Here is a 23,272-nt window from a genome sequence, read left to right on the forward strand (position 1 = left end):
GAGGCTCCCCCAGCTTGTGCCTCTGTTGTGTCCCCAGCTTGGGGGCTGGGGGGATGTGCTCTGTTAGCTTGGAGCCGTCAGGAGCCGCTCAGTCCATTTGTGAGGAAGAACGGAAAATGCTAGTTGTGTAGGCAGCTAGTAATTTTTGTCCCAGATGTTGATTTTGTAGGAAAAAAAGAAGCATAGATAATTTACAAAATACCCGTTTACTGTAGACACTTTGGAAAATAACAGAAGGAAAAGGAAAAAACCCTGAAATGTCGACTTCTAATTTTCTGGGCTGTGTGTGTGTCCTGCCCTTTAAATATGTACTCTTTTCTTTTTTTTCTTTAACACAGACGTGCAATACAAATATGCCCTTTCATAAATTTTTCGTAAACCTTGTTTTTTTCCTTGGTGTTTTATTTGTTTTCTGGCTGCAATGAACAGACAGCCTGAAGTCAGCGCGTCAGTCACGGTCCCAAGGTCAGACCCCTGGTGACTCAGCAGATGCAGGTGGTCTGACCTCAGGCCACTTTGCTCTTGGAAGTCTGACGGCCTGACTAGTTTGACCTTCAGTGATCAGAGAAGTGCTTGGCGTGGCAGGCGGCAGGCAGACCTTGGCCCGTAGAGGTTGCATATGAGTCCCCTCCCCTCCCCACCCTGCCACACCCCTCCCCTCCCCTCCCCTCCGTAGTTGCTAGCTGTAAGCTTACTGTGGATGCACCTGAGTACATGCAGATTTATCATTAAATAATCCCAGAGGACAAGATGGTTGGATGGCATCCCCGACGCAGTGGACATGAGTGTGAGTCAATTTCAGGAAATAGCAAAGGACAGGGAAGCCTGGTATGCTGCAGCTCGTGGGGTTGCAAAGAATCTGACACAACTTAGCTACTGAACAGCAGCAGTCCCAAAGGAAGCAGGTAAATTGTGGCACATGGTGGCTGCCAGGTTAGATTGCCCAGGCGTTCCCATTCTGCTCCCTCCATCCGCACAGCCCCTCAGGACCCGTTGCCAGGAGTACTTTGGCTTGGAGTTCATTATCACTTGGATGATAATAATTCTAGGTGTTTGAACTAATGACTTTTGAACTGATTGTTCCTCCTGTGCGGTGGCCAAGAGGGAGATGTAGTCGTGGTCCTTTCCGCTGTGGGGTGTTTCTCTAACAAGCTGTGTACTGGCCCCGCAGCAGAAAGCCCACGTCACTGGCAGCAGGACTCAGGGAGCCAGGCAAGCGTGCGGCCCTGCGCATGAGGCCTGCAAGTTGCTTAGCGAAGCCTGGCCTCTGTGTGTTGTGCCTGGCCCCGTGACTCAGCGGCAGCAACTTGCCTGCCTGAAGAGCCTTCGTGTTTTTGGAAACGTCAGGTTCTGCGTCGACTGTTGCAGCTCCTCCGGGGCTTCAAAGCCCAGGACTCTTTGCTGTGCTCTCAGTGCTTGGCTGCAGCACTGCATAGGTTTTGAGCGGTCCTCCGCAGCTCACCCTTTCCCAGGAAACTTACTGTTTTTAATTGTGCACTTTTGCAGAACATAAGAATTTTCTGCAACTCAAATTTTGCATTATAGGAAAAATACCTGCAATGCTTCACCAGTGTTACGATCATTCTTTTATTCAGTTTTTTATGCAAATAACCCATTCTTTATAAATAAGCACACAGAACCAAAACAAACAAAAAGCACTCAGTAATCTTATCACTGAGGTCATAGATGCAAACACCATTATGGAGACCTGTGGTTCTCATACACGGTGGGGTGGGGGGCTGGAATCAGGAGTGGGAGGAGAGGTTTGCCCACAGAAGGACATTTGGCAGTTGGAGCCGTTTTGGCTCATGACAGCGAGGAGCGGGGGTCGGTTGTTGAGGGTGTGCCCCTGGCGTGTCTGTGGATGCGCGTCAACACCCTGCAGTGCTGTGGGGTCCGTCCTTGCAACAAAGAAATATCGGGCCCAGGATGTGCTGAGGCTCAGAGATGCTGATGCAGGCATAGGTTTAAGGCATTTTTCTGTGACTGTGAGTACATATACTTTTGGGGCTTGCCTGGTGGCTCAGTGGTGAAGAATCCACCTGCCACTGCAGGAGACACGGGTTGGGTCCCTGGGTTGGGAAGATCCCCTGGAGAAGGAAATGGCAGCCCACTCCAGTATTCCTGCCTGGGAAATCCCATCGACAGAGGAGCCTGGTGGGCTAAAAGTTGGACACAACTTAGTGACTTAACAACAACGACAGTATATATAAAAAGTGGAATCAGTTATGCCCGTTAATTTGTAACCTGCGCTTAAAATTTGTTAGGTTATGAACATATCTGTTCGTAACATAACGCATAACTATACCTCCTCACGGCCCCTTTCTGTTTGTTTGTCTGGTGTTTCATCGTCCTTTTGGAGATGGACTGGGTGGTGTTCCCTTGCGCGAGGCGTCCTGATCCATGTATTTCGCCGCTGCCCAGGTTTTGGAGTTTTCAGCTGTTTCTCACGTTCTTCTGCTGGAAGCGTGTTAGATCTTGTCGCTTTGTCTTTTGGTTTCTGCCCGCCAGGCTCCCGCTTCCTGCCTCTGGCGCTCTGCCCCCAGCCCTGGGTGCCCTCCGTGAGTGATGGTGCCCCTCCCCGCGGCAGCTCTCTGCCTCCGCCGCCCTGCTCAGGGCTGCCGCTAGTCTCTAGGGCTTCCCTCACTGTGAACACATCCCACGGCCAGGGAGGCACTGCTGAAATACTGAGTGAATGAGTGACTCGAAATACTTTCATCAGCTTTCAGTTTCAGCTATAACTGTTACACTTTGCTTCCCTTTGCTTTTTGTTTCTTTTGGAAACTCAGTCTTCTGATAGGTGCCCTGCTCCTCGGCTCTGTGGCCCGCATGGCTTTGCTGCTTACCTGCGTGTCCCGTGTGGTCCCCTGGCCAGTGTCCCCAGGAGGGCTGGGAGGTGGGCCTGGGAGAAGGTGCTGCCTGGATGCTGCGGGCCCCTGGGCGGGTCGAGTGACAGCGGTGGTGGGGACCCCTCTGTGGCCCCCACGCTGCCCCGAGGCAGCTGCCCTGCACCCGCAAAGCAAGGTGCCGCTTCGGGAGGAAGGGGGCCTGTCAGCGTCGGGCCCGTTTCTCTGCGGGGTCAGCGTGCGAGTGGGGACCCTGGGGGTCTGGGCCGGTGTCCTCACTGCTTTCCCTCAGCGCCCCCCCAGGAGCTTGTTTGTGCCATGGTGTCTATTTTTGTGTTTTGTACGACACTGTGTGAGGAAGTCCGTTGTCGACGCACATCCCAGCTGTTGTGAATGGCCTGTGTCTCCGGGGGCTTCCAGGTGGGGATGTGTGTGTTGAGCCCAGCGTCTCGGGTAACATCAGAACAGCAGGACGTGAGTAACAGGAAGTGACAGAGATGACCGAGTGCCCAGATGCTTATTCTCGGCCACCTTTCCCAGCCCCGCGGCCTGGGGAGCTATATTTAGCTGAGTATTTCCAGGTTCCTAATCCTGTGGACACAGCCCCTCTGCTCCTCTTTCGGTTGGTGGCTGAACTGTGTCGTGCTGACGGCTTCTCCCCGCCTCTGGTCTACTGCAGTGACCCACAGGTTCTCGCCCATCGGCTTTAGAACCTGAGTTTTGTTTTTTTGCCGAGCCACTTCAATTCTGACCGACTCTGAGCAGTTGGCAAACGTTCTGAAAGTTGGAAGAGCAGCAGGTGAGAGTTCCAGGAGTGGTGAGTGACGAGCCCGTGGGAAGCTGTGTGGGGAAGAAGTTACAAGGATTTGAAGTGGAGTGGGATGAGCTGTAGGTTGTTGTCAGTACCTCTAGAGGGCTGGTTTGTGTCTTCTGTTTTTTAGAGGCGGATGGCTGGGGTTTTAAAAGCCCCGGGCTTGATGGTGTGACTTCACCCATGGGCTGGAAGCGCTCTCTGGTCACCCCTGGCCAGGTTAGAAAGCCCGCAGATCAGATACGCATCTCGGTGATGAATTTCCACTGTCGGAGCTTTGTCAGAGGAGAAACTTCACTGAGGTCCCCAAGCACCGAGGAGCCTCAGGCAGCCTGCCCAGGGGTGGTGAGGGGGGTCGCCCAGTCCTCATTCATAGGACCATAGGTGCGGGGGATTTTTGCCCAGTGGCGTCAGGTGGTGCCTCAGGCATGTGTTGACCAGGTGCCCACCTGGGCTGCTGGGTGTCCTGCCATGCGCCCAGGGGTCTGCCCTGACTGTGCCATCGCGTGGGGGAGTGGCCGGGAAGCCCGCCCTTGGCGCTCATGGTCGCCTCACCTGCCCTGACCTGTGCCGGCCTTGGGACCAGTCCTTCCTGCTGGAGGACCACAGGAGACAGCTCCAGGCGCTGACAGCAGTCACCGGGGGTGACCCTGAGGCTGGGAAGTCGAGCCTGTGGGGGACAGTGGCCCTTGGATGTCTCGGTCTGTCGTGACTGCCCTGCCCTGCAGCCCTCTGTCCACACCTCCCGTTCCGTCCTGAGCTGAGGGAGCTGGCTTGTTGGAGCAGTAGGACAAGCTCCTTGGTGGCTCTGAGAACGCTCCCAAAGGAAGGTTCTGGGTCTGATGGGAGCTCCCTGTGGTTGGCGCAGGGTGTGCTGGGAGAGAAGTCTCTCTGCTGGGCTCAGAAAGCTTCCTTCTGAGCAGCCCCGCCAGCGCCTCCCCCGTTCTCCCTTCATAAAGCGTCAACTTTATTTTCACACACTCAGCCAGCTCTTTTAGGACTTGGGTATCTACTCTGGGATGAGAGATTTGAGAGGCAAATTAGGAACAGTTGTGTCTGCCGTGAGACGCATGGCAGGCGCAGGGGCGCGGGCGTGTGATTGCCATGCGCGCTGAGCGAAGGATCGCACGCCTGCCAAGCTCAGGCTCCCCGTGGTGCCCGGGTTTTACCAGCAGAGTCCGTCTGCAGGCGTGGTTTCAGGCTGACCCACTCCCTTCTGTAAGCCCAAGCTATAACTCAAGGCAAACTGTAAATTTCTACTGTGAACTGTAAGGACAGTAAATTGTACACCTTGTGTAACTGCTATATGGATACAAAACACAGTGTTTATCTCTAGTCCTGGCCTGCATATTTGAGCACACTTTTGTGCCAAGAGATTGAACATGTAAAAAAATTGTTGAATATTTCAAGCATTCAAACAGTAACTTGATGAACAACTCTGTCCACTCCCCAGCCCGAGAAGGAGGCACTCCAAGTGTCCTTGGAGTCCTTTGTATCCCCTTTGTCATCCTGTTCCCTCCCTCTCTCCCTCCCCTGAGGTCAGGCACCATCCCCCATCATTTGTTTTTGTGTTTTTGATACTTTCTCTACCTTAGTGCTGATATAAACAATACATAGTATAGTTTAGCCAGGTTAAATATTTTTAATAAATCATATCGCACTGCACATCTCCTGCAGCTTGCTTTCTCCTCACTCAGCATCGTGGTTCCGAGTTTTATCCACGTGGCCTCACTCACCTTTAGTTAAGGGGTTCAAGGTTTAAAATGACAGATTCCCGATCTCTAGAAATAAACAAGCATTCCCAGGGGGCGGAGCGTGCGCCTCAGGGAGTTGAGACTCTCAGTGCTCCAGGGCTGGCTTTGTGGCTGGCGCTGGGGCGCCGTGGACGGCGTGTCCCACTGCCGACTTGTTTCCCCAGACCTCAGTGCTGCAGGCGGCGCTGCCGGAATACTCTTCTACTCGTCTTCCTGGGCACACAGCACGCATTTTTCCAGAGTTTGCTTCTAAGGGCTGAATTGCCAGGTGTGTGTGTCTTTAGCTTGATGAGATATCGTCAAATTGTTCTGCCAAACTTTAATTTTTTTAAGCAGCTCACCATTTTTTTTTTAAATGTAGCTGGGCTGATGGCAAGGTGATGAAGCCTCACGGTGAGATAAAATGCTGTGCACGGCCAAGATTTTGGTAGATGTCCAAACCCCAGCATGCCCAGAATCGAACCCCTGCCCTCCCCGCCAGCTTCAGAGCCAGCCTGCAGCCTGGCCCACCCCAACAGCAGCTCAGCTCCCCAGCTGCCCCAGGGCCCCTGCTGGCTCTTCTGTCAGAGCCTCCAGGGTGGGTGAGAGTCCAGCCTCGCCCCTCTGCCCCCGCCCGTGATGGGATTGCCGAGCACCTTCCCTCAGGCCTCCCTGACTCCTGCCCTGCCTCCTACGCCCAGTTTTCAATACAGCAACCAGAATGGTGCTTTTCAGCCCAAGTCAGGTGTCAGCCTTCTGCTCATAAGCTCTGTGCACCCGCCGTTTTACTGGGAGCAAAAGCCAGAACTCTAACAGGCGCCTACAGGGTGCTCGGGACCCCGGGGCCCCTCCCCAGCTCACTGGCTCCAGCCGTGCTCCTGCTTCAGGCGCTTCTCTCCCACACCTTGAGTCTTTTCCAGTGAGGCCCACCTCAGACCCTCCCCTGGCCTTTTCCTGGTCGGCCTCCTTTTCCCCTGGATGCGCCACCAGCTCTGCACTCTGTGCTTGGCAATTTGCCTTTTTATCACAGTACTGGTTTCCCGTCTGCATTTGAGTGTGAGCTCCAGGGAACCAGGGTCTTGTCTGTTTGTTCACATGGAAGACTGCCTGAATTTATTTCTCAGAGGAAAGGAAGAGTTTGGAGCCTGGAGATGAGGGTTGGTGGGAGGGGAGGGGAGGTTGAGGCCTCGGGGGAGAGGAGGAGGAGGAGTGGGGGGCAGCTGGTGAGAGGAGGTGTCTTGGTATGTGTGTGGACCTGTTGGTGGGCACTGGGCCCTGTGAGTCTGGCGCTGGGGGCAGCTTGTCTGGGTGATGTTTCTGGTTGCTTCCAGAGCACACCTGCTGCTGGATGGGCACTGGGGCTGGTCCCCCAGGAAGTGCAGCGCCGTTTGTGGGCAGGACCTGAGGTTTGTGGCTGACATAAGGTAGGGCTTCACTGAGTTCCCAAGCCATGGTGTGTACAGGAGCGAGTCCTGCCATTTCCGGGGCTCTGGCTCGTGCAGGTGCGACTACCAGGCCACGCGTCACAACCGGAAAAGGGCACGCCCTGTGACCCTCATGTCACGTGGGGAGGACCCACTTTGTCGTTCTCAGAGATTGTGTACCCAGGGTGTGTCCACATATTTCCTTGGCAAGTCAGGTTGAACCTCATGAGTCCCACAAATACAGGACTTCAGGAAGACAAGAGTGTCCTTTCAGTCTGTGCTGAGCCCACTTATGCTGCTGTTCTTAAGAAGCAGCATTGTTCCCAATGTGTGACATTTCATTTAAATATGTTAGTTACTAGAAAATGTTGATTGTGGTTACTTACTTTTAATTAAATCCTTGGAGATCTTTGCAGATTCACATGGAAGTGAAATAATGCAGAGATCCGTTGTTTTATCCAGTTCCATTCATTGGTAACATCTTGCGAAACTAGCAAAACGTCACAGCCTCCTGGCCGTGGTGGGTCAAGAGCCAGGCCTCCGTCTCCACAGGGACCCCTTGTGGTCCTCTTCCAGCCACACCCACTGCCCACTTTCACCCCTGGTGACCTCCAGGCTGTTGTTCATGTCTGTGATTTTGTTATCTCAGGAGTGTTCTATGAATGGGATTGGGTAGCAGGTAACCTCTCAGAGTTGGCTTTTCTCACCCAGCAGAGCTCCTTGGAGGTGCCCCCAGGGGGTTGTGTGGTGGTTTCTTTTTGGACTGTCAGAGCGGAGTGGTGTTCCAGGGAATGGGCGTACCACTGTGAGTTTAATCATTTACCACCCGAGGGCATCTAGCTTGTTTCCAGGTTTGGGTGGTTATGAACAAAGCTGCTGTAAGCACTCATGGACAGGTTTTTGTGTGAACACAGGTCTTCACGTCTTTGGAAAAATGCCCAAGTGTAATCGCTGGGTTGTCTTGTAGCTTCATGTTTGGTTTTTAAAGAAACTGTCAGATTGTTTCGCAGAGTGGTTGTGTATCCCCGCCAGCAACATGGGTCCGTTTCTCCACATCTTCTCCAGCATTTGGTGTTGTCCCTTTTTAACTTTGTCCATTCTGATAGGTGTATCGTCACGCTGTGGTTTTGATCAGCATTTCTGGAGCGGTTGTTGATGCTGGGGCCCTCTTCTGTGCTTGTTTGCCTGCTTGGTCTTCTGTGGACAGCAGTGGCGGGTGCTGGAGCCTGAGTTAGTGCTGCCTGAGGAGATGGGCGTGGGGGCCGCAGTTGTTTCCATTTGGCTGGAGTCCAGCCGTTATTGGCTGCTCTCCCGCTGTTGATTCTGCCCGATTAGGCTCCCCTTCCCTGGAGCCATGGCTGGAGAGGGTGGGCTTCTGGTGAGCTTTAAATTCTTTCTGTCCTCACCAGTATTTCTGGCTGGGCTTCCTCAATGCCCTGTCTAGGATGTCAAGGGCAAATAGAAACCCCAGAGAACTCAGTGCCTTGTCATCTCTCAGGCCCTCTTCTCTCCACCCTTTGCAAAATTTTTTATATCTAAGTCCAGGATTTTAGCTGTACCTAGCCAGAGGAGAAGGGGGCAACAGAGAGTGAGACGGTTGGATGGTATCACCGACTCAATGGACATGAGTTGGAGCAAACTCCAAGAGATAGTGAAGGACAGGAAAGCCTGGCTTGCTGCAGTCCATGGGGTTGCAAAGAGTTGGCCACGACCTAGTGACTGAACAACAGCAAGAAACCAGAGGGATAAGGAAAAGTAGGTCCAGCCATCTTCCTGGAATCAGAGGTCTGCTGGTCACTGTGGTTGTTTTTGGGTCTGTGAGGTCTGACGACTGGGCCTGTGTGTCCGTCCCGGCGGCCGGCCTTGCGTGTCGTGGCCTTGGGCCCGTCCCAGGCTCAGGGCCACACGTTACTTACTGCTGAGGGTGTTTGGTTTGGCCTTAGTTGCAGCATGACAGAGCACACAGGATCGCAGTCTTTTTGTCATTTGAGGTCACACTTACGAATGAGAAGCACATCCAGGCCTGCGGTTGCAAACTGCTGGACAGGCCTTTGCAGGTGAATCATCATCGTCCCCCAGATGGCATTTCTCCACCCTCTGCTTTGAACCCTTGAGAGACCTGGTGGGAGTGGGAGGGGCCGTGGCCAGGTGACTCAGGGAAACGTCCGCATGATCCTTGGGCTGACCCTCCTGGCCAGCGTTCCTGCCAGAAAGGAAGCGCAGTGCACCAGACGCGGCCCGTTCCCAGTGAGCCGAGCAGAACTTGTGGCGACTGCCAGCTCCTTCCCCACGTTCAGCTCCTCCGTTCCTGGCACCGCTCACGGGGCAGCCTTGCCTGGAATCCAAGTGCAGAGCCACTGACCGTTGGGGCTGGGAGCTGGCCTGAGCCAGCCTGCCCGGGGACCTGGGGTCCTGGCCCCCCGCCTTTTCAGGTTCCCCTCCTGGTGCCTCCTGCAGCCTGTGGGGGGCACGCTGGAGCAGGCAGACGCCTGTCAACACCTGGCAGCTTTCCCAGCACTGCCGAGTGCCTTCCCAGGGGAGTTGCCACTGGCGTCCTCTTGGCTGCCTCCCTGTCCTGTCAGCTCCCGTGTGTGTGGCTCAGGTGTCCACCTTCTCCACCGAGACATCCTGTCTATGTGTTTCCAGCACGTCTCCTTTCTCTTCATGATTTCTCAGTGGTTGGTCATGCCTGGGGTTTAGGAGTCCTCAGCTAATTCTCACCAGGGCATTGGAAGATATTTGCCTGGCTTGGGTGTCTTAGACTCATTTAGAGTATCTAGTATTTTCTCATATTTCCAGGAAGATCATTTGTCTGAAAGGATGGAAACAAAAATTAATAAGGGAAAAACAAAAAGCTATTTTTTTTTGGTCTCCCGTATGTTATTGTGCTTGGTTGCTCAGTCCGACTCTCTGCAGCCCCACGGTCTGTAGCCCACCAAGCTCCTGTGTCCTTGGGATTCTCCAGGCAGGAGTACAGGCATGGGTTACCGTTTCCTTCTCCAGGGGATCTTCCGAACCCAGCGACTGAACCCACATGTCTTATGTCTCCTTCATCGGCAGGCGGATTCTTTACCACTAGCACCACCTGGGAATCCTACCATGTATTATTAATGTAAACATAAGGCTTTATTTTAAAAATAATTATAATTAGTACATGCACATGGTATAGAGATCAAAACGATGAAAAGGTATAAAGTGAGTTTCTCAGCCCTTCAGAGGTCCCCTCCCAGAGGTGACTAGGTTGCTTTTTCCTCTACACCCATGCTATGCCTGCAACTTGCTTTGAGCACTTAACAGTGTATCTTAGAGGTTGTTCCCTGTAAGTACGTGAGGAGTGAGTAGCGGCAGTCTGTCTGGGGTTGTGTGGTCTCCGCTGTGTGAAGGTGCCCGCTTCCTGCCGGTCACGCCTCGATCAGTGTCTGAGTCGTCCCTTCTGTCTTTGCAGTGAACTTCCGTGAATAGCTTTGTATGTGTTGTGTGTCAGGCTCATGAAGACGTCTCTGTAGGAGCACTTTTTCTACGACAAAGACGTGCATGTTCTTCAAGGTCTGCTAGATTCCACCCTGTGTTCCCCACGTGTGTGCGTCTCAGTCAGCGTTTTACGTGCTCGGCTGCTCAGTCGTGTCTGGGTCTCTGTGACCCCAGGGACTGCAGCCCGCCAGGCTCCTCTGTCCATGGGATTCTCCAGGCAAGAACACTGGAGTGGGCGGCCATGCCCTCCTCCAGGGGATCTTCCCGACCCGGGGAGCGAACCCACGTCTCTTATGTCTCCTGTGTTGGCAGAGGGTTCTTTACCACTAGCGCCACCTGGGAAGCCCCCACAGGAGTTGTTATTTACACCTCAGTGAATGAGACACGTTATCAACCTTTGAAAAGTATCTTAAAATTTTAATTTGCGTTTATCTTAGGAGTGAGGCTGGCCATTTTTCCCGTGTTTGAGGTCTGTCCACTGTTTTAGTAGAGTTCTGCCAGTGTCTCATACTTACTTGCACCTCCCGTCTTCTGCCTCCCTCTTGTACTTTTAGTTTCCTAAGCACACTGTCCAGGGGTCTGAGTAGCCATGCCATTTTTCTTTTGATTCAGTTATGCCGTTAACTTTATTCCAGGTTTTATACTCTTTTTACCAAAGTGTAGCCTTCATATGGAAAAATGCCCCGATCACAGCATACAGCTTGATCTTCTCTTTTTTCGTTTTGGCCACGCCTCGCAGCATGTGGGGTCTTAGTTCCCCAGCCAGGGGTCAGACTTGTGCCCCTGCAGTGTAAGTGCTGAGTCCTAGCCACTGGACCGCCAGGGAGTTCCCACAGCGTAGAGCTTGGTGAATGTTCCAGATCAAGGAGCAGAACGTCAGCAGCCCCCAGGGGCTCTCTTTTGTGGCCTTCTCCCCAAGCAGCTAGCTTCTGACCCTACAGGTTAGTCTTACTTTGAAAGAAAAAGCGTTTTGTGTATGCATAATGAAATGATATAAATGGCATATATGTTTTTGCTGTGTGGCTTCTTTCAGCATTGTAAAGCTGTTACTTTGTGCGGCTGCAGGTGGACTGTTCTTGCTCCGCAGTATTGCATTGTACTAATAGACTGTGGTTTATTTGTCCACTTTACCCAGGCAGGGAGGGCACCTGGGTTGTGTCCAGGGCAGGCCTGTTATGAGTACAGTGGTGGAGCGGTTACGTATGAGGCCTCCCACCCCACACCCCACAACAGTGCTAGGACGTGACGGCTCCTTTAATGGCCTCTGTGTTCAGATGAGCACGTGGAGACCCAGGGAGGGGTGGCAGTTGCTCTAAGTCACCCATCTCACAGGGCTTCAGACCAGGGCACGTCCTCAACACCATGGGTCGGTCCCCTTCTGGGTCCTGAGCACATGTAGCCCCGTTGGCTTCCCTGATAGCTCAGCTGGTGAAGACTCCGCCTATAATGCAGGAGACCCCGGTTCGATTCCTGGGTCGGGAAGATCCCCTGGAGCAGGGATAGGCTACCCACTCCTGTATTCTTGGGCTTCCCTGGTGATGCAGATGGTAAAGAAGTCACCTGCATTGCAGGAGACCTGGGTTTGATCACTGGGTTGGGAAGATCCCCTGGAGGAGGGCATGGCAACCCACTCCAGTATTCTTGCCTGGAGAATCCCCATGGACAAAGGAGCCTGGCAGGCTACAGTCCATGGGGTCACAAAGAGTCGGACACAACTGAGTGACTAAGCACAGTCCCTTGACAACCATGGCGGGTGGCTTCTGGCATCCCCCCTTTTCCAGAAGAGAAGCATTTCCCAAATAGCCGGTGGCCAGATGGGGTTCTGTCTGAGGCATCTTCAAACATACACAGGAGTTTAAAGGAAAAAAAAAAAAAGCAGGCTGAGAACCAGATGCTTGGACATTGATCTGTTGATCAAGCCCTAAAATAGAATGGGCATAAAAAACTCACGTTCTCTTCTGAAAGTTTCATAGTAACTCCTAATATAACCCCTGAGTTATACAAAATAAAGGTACTGTCTTTTTGTAACTGTACTTATTATTCTGCTCGTAAAAAGTGTAAGTATGAAAGCTCAAGCTGGAGTGAATAATAAGTGTTTGCTGAGGTTTCATAGGCAGATGCTCACTGGTGAAAATTCCGTATGCAGTGACCCCAGGCCATCAGCAGTCAGCAGGCTGCCATGACCTTCCCGGACACCCTGTCCAGAGTACCCACCAGCCCCCTTGCACCCGATCCACTTCCTCTTTCACGGCTCTCTCAGTGTCTAACGTTGTTTTCTGGTTTGCCTATCTCTCCCCCAGTGCAGGTTCGGGCTCGGTAGGCAGCTTGCCTGTCCTGGCCTTGGGAGCCCCCCAGTCTAGAGCAGACACTGGGCTGGCGTCTGCTGGGAGGGGGTACAGGCCGCCCACTGAGCCTCCAGGAGAGAGAGGCTCCCACTGCCGGAGGCCAGGAGAGCCTGCTGCTCTGGGCCTCAGTGTGTGTCCTTCCATCTCCCCTGCCCTCTCCCGGGCTGACGACTTACACCTGCCTGGTCCCTCCGAGGCGCCATCGTGGTTACCCTGGCCGTGAAAGAATGAACAGCACCGTGCATTTGTGATCCAGTTCTAATTACATCCTGCTGTGCTTAAGCTGTGTAGGTAGTTTATGGAAATCACCGAAGAGATAATCTATAAAATACTGTTTCTAAATGTTTTGAGCCAGAAACACGATCATTTAATAACTTAAGCTGGGTGTTCCTAAATTGGATCTTTCTAATATAAATTAAAGCTCTAACATGGGCAGACATCCAGAAGTTAAATAACATTTTGTTGGTGAATCCACGAGGAAGCAGCCATTTTCCCAGCCCTGCTGGTGGGAAGGCAAAATGGTACAACCCCCACGGAGGGAAATTTGGCAACAGCAGCAAAATTACACATGCATTTATTCTTTGTCAGGGTGGTTATACTTCTTGGAATTCATTCCAAGAATACCCCAGCAAAAATATGAAAAGATCCGTGTAAAGGCTATTGGTTGTGGTGCTGATTGAAATAGCAAAGAATTTTCAGTATCATAGACATAAGTAGGGCTGGTTGAGCAGACTCGGGCATTTCAGTGCGGTGGAGTGCCTGCTTTGCAGCTGGGGAGACAGTCAAGAGTCCGGGGCTGGCTCTGAGAAGTGCTGGCCTGGATGCCCGCAGTTGACCTTTGGCAGACAGTGCAAAGATCAGGGGCACTGACCCTCCATGCAGCTGGAAATCCACGTGTCATTTATAGTCGACCCTCCTTGACCCTGGTTCTACCCTAGCCAAGGTTCGCACCTATTCGGCCAGCTGCTGCTCGTGGAGCATTTTCGGTGTTGGGGGACTAAAAAATCTGCCTATGAGTGGAGATTTGCAGTTCAAACCTGTGCTGTTCGTAGGCCAATTGTGATTAAATTAAAAAGGCAGAGTGGACAAACATGTCTCTGGTATGCTACTGTTTTGAAAAGAGAATATTAAATATATACGTGTATTTGCAGGAAATGGGAGGATAAACCATACCTTATTTACTTTTAAGGCTGCCTTTGGGGGAGGGATGGAAGCAGGATGCTGCTGCTGCTGCTAAGTCGCTTCACTTGTGTCCGACTCTGTGCAACCCCATAGACGGCAGCCCACCAGGCTCCCCTGTCCCTGGGATTCTCCAGGCAAGAACACTGGAGTGGGTTGCCATTTCATTCTCCAATGCATGAAAGTGAAAAGTGAAAGTGAAGTCGCTCAGTCGTGTTTGACTCTTAGTGACCCCATGGACTGCAGCCCACCAGGCTCCTCCGTCCATGGGAGTTTCCAGGCAAGAGTACTGGAGTGGGGTGCCATTGCCTTCTCTGAAGCAGGATGAGGGGACACACAAAATCTGTGCCTTATTTTGTCAACTTGACTTTGGGACCATGTAGATGTTTTATAGCAATATAAAAAAAGTTAGGTGAAAGGTTTTGATTTTTCAAATTTCGATAGACATTGTCAACATTTTCTCTAAAAGCTGTGTGCTCTGTTTGCACTTTGTCTCTCACTCCTTTTCCAACAACTGAATTAGCATCTTTAACAACCGTGCCAATCTATTAGAAATAGAGTGATCTTTTCATTTGTGTTCCCCAGTGACGAGTGATTAAGCATCTTTTCATCCCTTTATTAGCCATTTTGCATCTCTTCAGCGAAATGCAAGTTCATAGCTTTTTTTCTGTTTATTTATAAAGTCTGTATATATAGATTTACTTTTCTTTTGTTGATAGCTATTAGGTTCATGACCTCATTTCCCGTTAAAATTATCAGGCCTGACTGTAGTAGCTGGTGATGTTGTCACATGTTAAAGGGTTTTACAGTAACTTTATTTTTCGCTGTTCTGGGTCTTTGTGGCTACACAGGCTTTTCTCGGGTTGTGGCGAGCGGGGGCTCCTCTCTACTTAGTGTGCAGGCTGCTCTTTGCGATGGCTTCTCTCGTTGCAGAGCGTGGGCTGGAGGGTGCGTGGGCTTCAGGAGCTGTGGCTCCCAGGGTCTAGAGCACAGTCTCAATAGTTGTGGTGCATGGCTTGACTGGTCTGCGGCAGCTGGGGTCTTCCCAGATCAGGGATCGAACTCGAGTCTTCTGCATTGACAGGTGGATTCTTTACCATTGGGAAGTCCCAACAGGCTTTTTCAAAAGGACATTTATGTATGATATGTTTGAAATGCACAGGAACTTCCTACAGTAACTGTTGGTCAGACTTCCCTAAACTGTTCAAGGGCTGAGTGGTTAGCTCCTGAGCTCTTTGGAGCAATGGAAACTTGGTTTTCTTTTCCTTTGAAAAAAAGACTGCCTGTGGCTGGTTATTGGTCTAAGTAGTAAATAGATGATGGTAAATGTTCACTTATATTGATCTTTGGTGAATATGTATCTAAATTTGATTATCTTTCTGATTTGAGATTGTTATTGACTTTCAGTGACCGAGGATAATCTTTTTATGTTGTGGTCCATTGACTACCCGAAAGAAACAGTACTTTCTCACGAAAGAAAAGAAAGGATGCAGTGAAAGTTCTGAAACTTTTCAGAACTTTTTGGAAAGTTTCCACAGCTGCCAGCACCTGCTGTTGGCTCACTGACACGTTGCATGTTTCCTGTCTGTTTCTCTAGGTCATCACTCCATGTAGGAAGCTCATCCTGTGTGCCGATAACAGGAAGGAGATGGAAGACTGGATTGCAGCCCTGAAGACCGTGCAGAGCAGGGAGCACTTTGAGGTGAGAGGAGAGCGCCCCCGTCACCCTCCTACCATCACCCTCCCTCCCCACCCCCGTCACCCTCCTACCATCACCCTCCCCCCGTCATCACTCCCGTCACCCTCCCCCGTCACCCTCCCCCGGTCACCACTCCTGTCACCCTCCCCCCAACCCCCTCTCCCCCCGTCCCCCTCCCCCACCCCCTCCCCCCATCACTCCCCTTGTCACCCTCCCCCCATTACCTCCCATCACCCCCCGTCCCCCTCCCCCGTCCCCCTCCCCCACGTCACTCCCCTTGTCACCCTCCCCCTGTCCCCCGCCCCCCCAAGGGCACAGTCCCAGCGTCCCCCTGCGGGCCTGCCTGGTCTGTGGCTCGCTCTCTCAGATGCTCCTTGAAGGTTAAGGTTCATGGTTCTACCTGTGGGCTGTCAGGTGGTAACCCCGTCTGATTTCTTGTTGAACCTTGTCCAAGTTACCACATTCAGGAAGGTCAGAGGGGCGTCTCACGTTCTCCATCTTTGTCCCCCATCCCTGCAGCCCACCCAGTACAGCATGGACCACTTCTCAGGGACCCACAACTGGTATGCCTGCTCTCACGCAAGGCCCACCTACTGCAACGTGTGCCGCGAGGCCCTGTCCGGGGTCACGTCCCACGGACTGTCCTGTGAAGGTACGGGTGGTGTGTTCACCGCCGGGAGAGGCACCTGGGATCTGACGTGAGACACCTTCGGGGTCCAAGCGTAGTCCTGCAGTAGGGTAGGCGTCGAGCGACCTGTGTGATGCCGCCCTTATTTACTGTGCCCATGCAGGAGTCTGGGTAAATGATTTTTTGCAGTGACGGAACAAGGTGAAAAGAAGGGAATTGGTAGCATCGAGACACAAAGAGGAAGCATGAAGGACGTGGAAGGAAAAGAGGTTTAACCGTCTCACTGCTGCAGTGTAGCTGCAGCCTGCCTGGGGACATGTCTTCCAGACCAGAGGGCAGGGGCGCAGGGCTCGGGCTGGAGAGGGAGAGGAGAGCTGTGGTGCCAGGCCCAGTGCCCACCTGCTGCCTGATTACAGACGGCTGGTGACATTAAGAAGAGTTTTCACAACTTTTAAAGGTTGCAAAGTACCGAAAGAAGGCAGCTGTAGTGTGACACAGAAAAGTCACGTGACCCTTAAGGGTCAGTGTCTGTGCGTGAAGTGCGGCCACGCGGACCCTCGTGCTGTGGGGGGCCTGAAGCCCGAGCTGCTCACCCTCTGGCCCTGCCCAGGGAGCCTGCTGACCCTGGGCAGGCTGGCCACCTGGTCTCCCCGTGAGTGCTGCGCACGCAGGCTGGTGGCTGCGCTTAGACGGGAGCTAAGCGTCCACGCTGTGCCCGCCTTTGCCAGGAGGGCAGGGCAGCTCACCCTGGACCACAGCCATGGCTCCTGGGCTGACACGCTTGTTCTCTCCCAGTGTGCAAGTTCAAGGCCCACAAGCGCTGCGCTGTGCGCGCGACCAGTGACTGCAAGTGGACCACGCTGGCCTCCATCGGGAAGGACATCATCGAGGACGAGGACGGGGTGCGCCCGAGGGACCCTCTGAGGCCCCTCTCGTGCTGGGCTGAGAGGCCCGCTGGCTCCCTCCTGGGCGCAGTTCTCTTCCTCCAGGGGAAGCGGGGCAGGGTTCCCTCTGCATTGGTCCTCATGGCATCCGGGCGCCCCTGAGCCCTGTCCAGTCCCTGGGAGTTGTGGGTGCCTGGCGGGGGGAGCAGAGGTGTGGGTAGCCTCTGCAGACTGCACCTCACCTCCACATGGGGAAGAATGATGCGGCCGAGGCCATTTCGGAGCACTGTTGCCGAGGAGGAAGCTTGGCCCGCGTGGAGGTTGTGGGGCACCCTGGCGGCCCCCCTCAGTGCGTGTCTCTGTGTGGCTCACAGATCGCCATGCCTCACCAGTGGCTGGAGGGGAACCTGCCCGTGAGCGCCAAGTGCACTGTGTGTGACAAGACGTGCGGCAGCGTGCTGCGCCTTCAGGACTGGCGCTGCCTCTGGTGCAAGGCCATGGTGAGCATGCCCGCCCGTGGGGACACCTGCCCCTGCGGGGCCGGGCAGGGTCCTGGGGGTGGGGGGCCGGCGCCCCCCTGTGACGAGCAGGCGTGCGTTGCAGGTGCACACTGCGTGTAAAGACTCCCTGCTGACCAAGTGCCCGCTGGGCCTGTGCAAAGTGTCGGTCATCCCGCCCACCGCGCTCAACAGCATCGACTCCGATGGTGGGTACTGTGCTCTCCTGTCTCAGCCGTTTCCTTGGATTGCCTTCTCCGGGCCCTCTCCTCCCCGGCTCTGGAATTGGTTATGTTGGTGATGCTGAAATGTGGTCGGACAGAGGTCAGACCCAGCCAGCCGCTGTGTGGGGAGGTGGTGGTGAGCAGGGTCCTGATGGCAGGCTGCTGGGTACCTTGGACTCACGGCCCAGATTCCTTATCCAGATGTGGCGGGTCCGTTGGCTACTGAGTAGGCACTGAGTGTGAGGCCCTCCTCCGTCTTGGCGTGGGCCGCCCGTCAGCTGACTCCGTCTAGTAGCTGACACCAGTCCCGTGCTCTCCCACCCGCACCGCCTGTCCGGGTGGTCCATGATGGTCCATAGTAACATGTGCTGGTGGGAGCGTGTCACGTGTCTCAGGAAGTCAGCCTGCCAGGTTGAGAGCCGCATCTGGCATTTCGAGTCCTGTAGAGGTGAGGCCGGCCGCGTGGAGGCCAGCTCCCCTGTACGCAGGGGGGATGATGTGGAAACTTGTGGATTAATCTCTTGCTGGTTTCCCAGGCGTGTATGTGCAAGTTCTGTGTCCCATGGGGTGTCTGCTTGGCACGCGATTGAGAGCGCCTTGGTGTCTTCTGTGGCTCTCAGGTCTGCTTCTGTCCTTTTCCCTCCTCACACTCAGGCTTCTGGAAGGCCACGTGTCCTCCGTCCTGCACGAGTCCGTTGTTGGTCTTCGTCAATTCAAAGAGTGGGGACAACCAGGGGGTGAAGTTCCTGCGAAGATTCAAGCAGCTGCTGAACCCTGCCCAGGTCTTTGACCTCATGAACGGAGGACCACACCTTGGGTAGGAAGCCTGTAAAATATATCTTTATTGGAGTTTAAAAACTGTGTGAAGATAATGTATGCTTATTTAAAGATTCAAAGATACAGGAAATTTTAAATAGGAACTAAAACTTACCCTTCCCAAATCCCGGGCAGAGGTGCCTGCTCTGAAGGGTTCATAGTTACATGTCCTTCCAGCTTTCCAGGGCATGTGTGTGCCCCCGGCAGGTGTGGCCTCTGTTCCCTGCCATTGTGCGGCATATTGTACGGTGTCAGCCGGCAGCAGCGTGTATGTGTTCTGACGTCAGGTATTACAGGTCAGCCTCATTCGTTCGAATGACTGCTTAGTATTGAGGGCTTCCCTGCTGGCTCAGACGGTAAAGAATCCGCCTGCAATGCAGGAGACCTGGGTTCGATCCCTGGGTCGGGAAGATCTCCTGGAGGAGGACATGGCTGCCCACTCCAGTATTCTTGCCTGGGAATCCCATGGACAGAGGAGCCTGGCAGGCTACGGTCCAGGGGGTCTTGTTTTGGGAAGATGGCGCCAGCAGCAGGAGCAGAGGTGTCTTGAAGGAGCTCTGAGTCCCCTGGGGCATTCCAGGAGAAGCCCCCATGGCCTGATCTGAGGAGGGCGGTGCATGGCCTGGCCCTGGGCGGTGGTGGTGCTGCCTTTCTCTGAGGAAGGAGACGTGGGTTGGGAGGTGCCCATGTGATGCTCAAGTGGTAGTTCTGGTGGACAAGTGTGGTCTTTCAGGAGAGCCGAGGGGTCAGCATTAGGGCCATTTGGGGCCATCAGCCTCTGTGTGGTCCCTGAAGCCGGAATGCGGTTAAGGCCACCCAGTGAGAGGCTGGGGAATGAGCACAAGGGCATGGGGTCCTGGGAGGGGTGCTGCCAACGAGGAGCAGGGGGACCCAGAGGGGCACCGGGAGGGGACGGAGCTGGAGTTAGAGGGGCGCAGGGTGGGCCAGGGGACAGGTCACGCACGTGTGGGCAGCGTGCTGCAGCCTGGGGCTCCTGAGTGACATGGGGGTGCCGGCTGAGAGGGGCGGGGGTGAGGCAGGCAGGCCTTCGCTCAGTGCCTGTGGCCCCCAGTGGGTGCAACGTGAGCGCAGTGGGCCTCTGACCCCCCGCAGGCTGTTTTAGGGTCAGCTGCGAGGAGCACCGGAGGGCACCCGGCCCAGGACCGACTGGCTGTCGTCTGCCCCTTAGAACGGACCTCACGCCCTTGACATTCTGTTTCCTCGGCAGCTTGCGTTTGTTCCAGAAGTTTGACACCTTCCGGATTCTGGTCTGTGGTGGAGATGGCAGTGTGGGTTGGGTCCTCTCTGAAATTGACAGCCTCAACCTTCACAAGCAGGTACTGGGTGTGGAGGGCCCGGCCCCAGGGGAGAGCGAAGCCACGTGACAGAGGCTGGGTCTCCTCGGGTGATGCTACCTGCCCCCTGGGGTGGTCTTGGAGGGGGGGCAGGGAAGCCTGATGGCGTTGTGGGGACCCAGGGCCGGACACAGGGAACACTCCGGTGCAGGAAGCTCCCTGGTGCGGGCCGATCCGGGTGTGGCTCTTTGTCGGGTAGTGATGGCATCTGCTCAATGCCTCTTGCTGGTGAGCCGGGTGGGGTCAGAATACTTGGGAGTTCAGGTCAGAGTTAGGGCTGTGTTTTAACTGTTGATTGATTTTCTACGCCGGCTCTCACCCCCCTCCCCCTCCCAATAATTAACCACTGCTAGCATTTCAGTAGAGCTTCTCAGGTGACCCAGGTGGTAAAGAACCCACCTGCCAATGCAGGAGACATAGGTTCGATCCCTGGGTCAGGAAGACCCCCTGGTGGAAGAAATGGCAGCCCTCTCCAGTATCCCTGCCTGGAGAATCCCGCGGACAGAGGAGCCTGGCGGGCTGCAGTCTGTGGGGTCACAGAGGGTCGGACAGGGCTGAGCACGCGCGCATGCTCACATGGCATCTTGGTCCCTGTCCTTCAGGCCTCGCTGTGAGAATGTGTGCAGCACAGCGTGTGATGGGCTCTAAATGGACTCACAGCACCCGCGCCGTGTATCATGCAGGAGTGCTGTGTGCTTTAAATCACCACACTCCCAGCACCTCTGGCCCCAGTAAATGGAGGGCTGTGGTGGTTTTCTGCGGCCAGCTAAGGTGGGCGGCTGTACCAGTTTGGGGCTAGTTCATCTCCCCGCCCTTACGGACACTTAGGTTGCTTCCTAAAGACCATGCTGGTAAAAACCACGTGTGCCCTTTCCCGATTATGTTCTTTTCTGAAGAGCACCCAAATTGAAATTTCGGTGATACTGCCAGACTGTTTTGCATCACGGCTGTCCCAGTGTAGGTTCCTGTCACTCATAAAACTTCCCACGTGCTGGCGTTGTACATCTTACAGCTCTTGCCCCAACTTAGTAGACTAAAAAAATGGAATGTTTCATTTTTATTTCCTCATACTGGTGAAGTGAAACATATCCTCAATTATGAATTTTGAAATGAATCACCTCATGTTTTTTTAATCTACACTAGTTTTCTGTTGGGGTATTTATTTGCCTTAAAAAAAATTGATTTCTGAGGATTATTGTACTGGGGATGTGAACTCCTGGTTGGCCGCGTTTTCCCTCGTTTGTCACTTGTCCTTTACTGTGTTGGCGGTCTTCATAAGTGGGCTGGAGCTTTTGCTGCCCGCGTTTAGCTCCCGGAATGATGTTAGAGAGGGGACGGCTGGTGTCCGAGTCACTGCTCAGCTCCGGGGAGGCCCGCCGCTTAGGAGAGCGAATACTGCCCCCTGGTGGTGACGTTCGAGCAGTACGCTTAGGTCCAGTTTTAAGGTTCCTTCCCTTCTGGGATTGTAGCTGAGCTTTACTATCACGTCGGGAAGGTAGGGTCTCACGCATGCGGCTGAGTTCAGAGTGCGTTCTTCTCCCTGGGCTTCTCTGTGGCCCTTGGCCGTCGGGTCACTCCCGACCCCCTCGGTGCTCCTCGCCTTCTGGCCAACCCTCCCGTCCCCGCTCCGGATGCCAGGCCCCACCTCGTTCTCCACATGCTCAGCACCCGAAGAAGCCAGTGACTCTTAGCTGAGCCCCAGAGCCACGTCCCCGGCTGCCCCGGCCCTCCCTGGCTGCCTCCGGTGCCTCAAAGCTGGCATTCCCAGCCCTGCCCGCCCCCTTCCATCCCTTTTCTTCAGAGTCTGAACATTCACTTGCCCGCCATCGGAGCTGGAGATCCAGCAGGGGTCTTGAACCCTCCCTCATTGTCTCCGGTTCTCCTGTTGCCCCGACGCGCCCAGCACCGCCGAGTGCTGCCACAGTGTCGTCCTGGCCCCTGACGCCATCTGCCCACTGCTTTTGGGGGCCTTCTCCCGGGCAGCTCCGCTCAGGCCATGCCTGAGCCTCTCACGTCCGCCCCATTGACCGCCCCCCCCAACCCCCCCAGCCCTGAGACCCTCGCTTGGGCTGCTCTGCTCCTGGCTTCGGTTAAGGTCCAGACTCGTCTTGTGATGCAGCAGCCCCAGCTGGGCGCCTTCTTCCTCCTCTGAGTCTCTGACTTCCTCTGTCCGTGCTGCCCGCTTTTCGGAGCTCTGGTTTGGCAGGGTGGGGGGTGGTCTCCGTTCCCAGACCCCTGGGCCTGGACTCTGCGGGGCTGTCACTGTGCTGCCTGCCCTTTCCTTTGAGGCTCCCCAAGCTGGCTCTGTCTGCCTGGGGCTGGGCATCCTTGGCCTCACCTGCTGTGGCCAGCGTGCTGTCCCTGGCGGTGCAGGGCCTCCCTCGTGGCCGGGGCAGGTGACCTCAGGCTGTGTCGTGCATAGGGAGGACCGGTGACCCTCCCCACATGCGTGTCGTGCTTGGCGGTTGAAGGCTGTCAGGCACCCTGTGTCTCAGGAGCCTCCTGAGCCCTGAGCTGGTGAGGGGGGTTTGTGCAGGAGGCTCTGGATGGGAACTCCAGGTGGATGGCAGGGCCCGAGCTGGCGGGGCGGGGCGGGGGGCGGGGAGTGGCAGGCGAGGGGCTGTAGGCTGAGTGGCAGTGGTGGTGGTTTGAGGGCCACAGTGGACGTCCTGGCGCCTGTCTGGACGGGACTTACAGTCATGGCAGGTGCTGTCAGGGGCAAGGAGGTGAGCTCGGCGCTGGGGACATGCTGTTGTGGGTGGAGAGCAGCTGAGGGGTCACAGCCCGATTCTTGGGGGCTCAGGTATCGCCACTTGGGGCAGGACCGTGGCCATCGCTGTGAAGGTGGGAGGTGACAGAGGGCTGACGGTCAAGTGTGTCGGCAGGCGGGGGGAGGAGCTTTCCGTCAGGTTGGGGAGACCCTCTGGCTGCCACCGTCTGAGCTCAGCCCTCACACGCTCGCTGGACGGGGCCCGCTGACGCTGTGTGCTCCCACCCTGTCTCAGTGCCAGCTCGGGGTGCTGCCGCTCGGCACAGGGAATGACCTGGCTCGCGTGCTGGGCTGGGGCTCGGCCTGCGATGACGACACCCAGCTCCCGCAGATCCTGGAGAAGCTAGAGAGAGCCAGCACCAAGATGCTGGACAGGTGAGTGCGCCGCACGCGGCCCCTCAGCCCGCTGTTCTCAGCTGGGGCCCTGGGAAACCACAAGCGTTTTGCAGTTACTTGTTAAAAATAAAATTCCACCTCTCTGAGCAGGACTCTTTTCTTCTGATGGGCTTTATCTGGTGATCAGACTAGGGAAGCGCTGATGAGCAGAAGGGGTTGGGACTGTGCCCTCAGGTGGCCAGGTCTCACCAGCC

At 54.7% G+C, this 23,272-nt stretch overlaps 1 protein-coding gene across 3 annotated transcripts in view; it reads left to right on the plus strand.

Moving 5' to 3' along the window:
• Window positions 1–23,272, plus strand: part of DGKD (diacylglycerol kinase delta) — a 107,562-nt gene that overhangs the window by 61,873 nt on the left and 22,417 nt on the right. For all 3 annotated transcript variants that reach the window (XM_068963914.1, XM_068963915.1, XM_068963916.1), the window contains 8 exons: window positions 15,407–15,511; window positions 16,028–16,160; window positions 16,932–17,038; window positions 17,395–17,520; window positions 17,624–17,726; window positions 18,396–18,558; window positions 19,786–19,894; window positions 22,918–23,057. In XM_068963914.1, coding sequence (XP_068820015.1) covers window positions 15,407–15,511; window positions 16,028–16,160; window positions 16,932–17,038; window positions 17,395–17,520; window positions 17,624–17,726; window positions 18,396–18,558; window positions 19,786–19,894; window positions 22,918–23,057 — 986 coding nt within the window. The remainder of the gene's footprint in view (window positions 1–15,406; window positions 15,512–16,027; window positions 16,161–16,931; window positions 17,039–17,394; window positions 17,521–17,623; window positions 17,727–18,395; window positions 18,559–19,785; window positions 19,895–22,917; window positions 23,058–23,272) is intronic.

This window comes from Capricornis sumatraensis, chromosome 2 (assembly GCF_032405125.1).
Source record: "Capricornis sumatraensis isolate serow.1 chromosome 2, serow.2, whole genome shotgun sequence".
Taxonomy (NCBI): domain Eukaryota; kingdom Metazoa; phylum Chordata; class Mammalia; order Artiodactyla; family Bovidae; genus Capricornis; species Capricornis sumatraensis.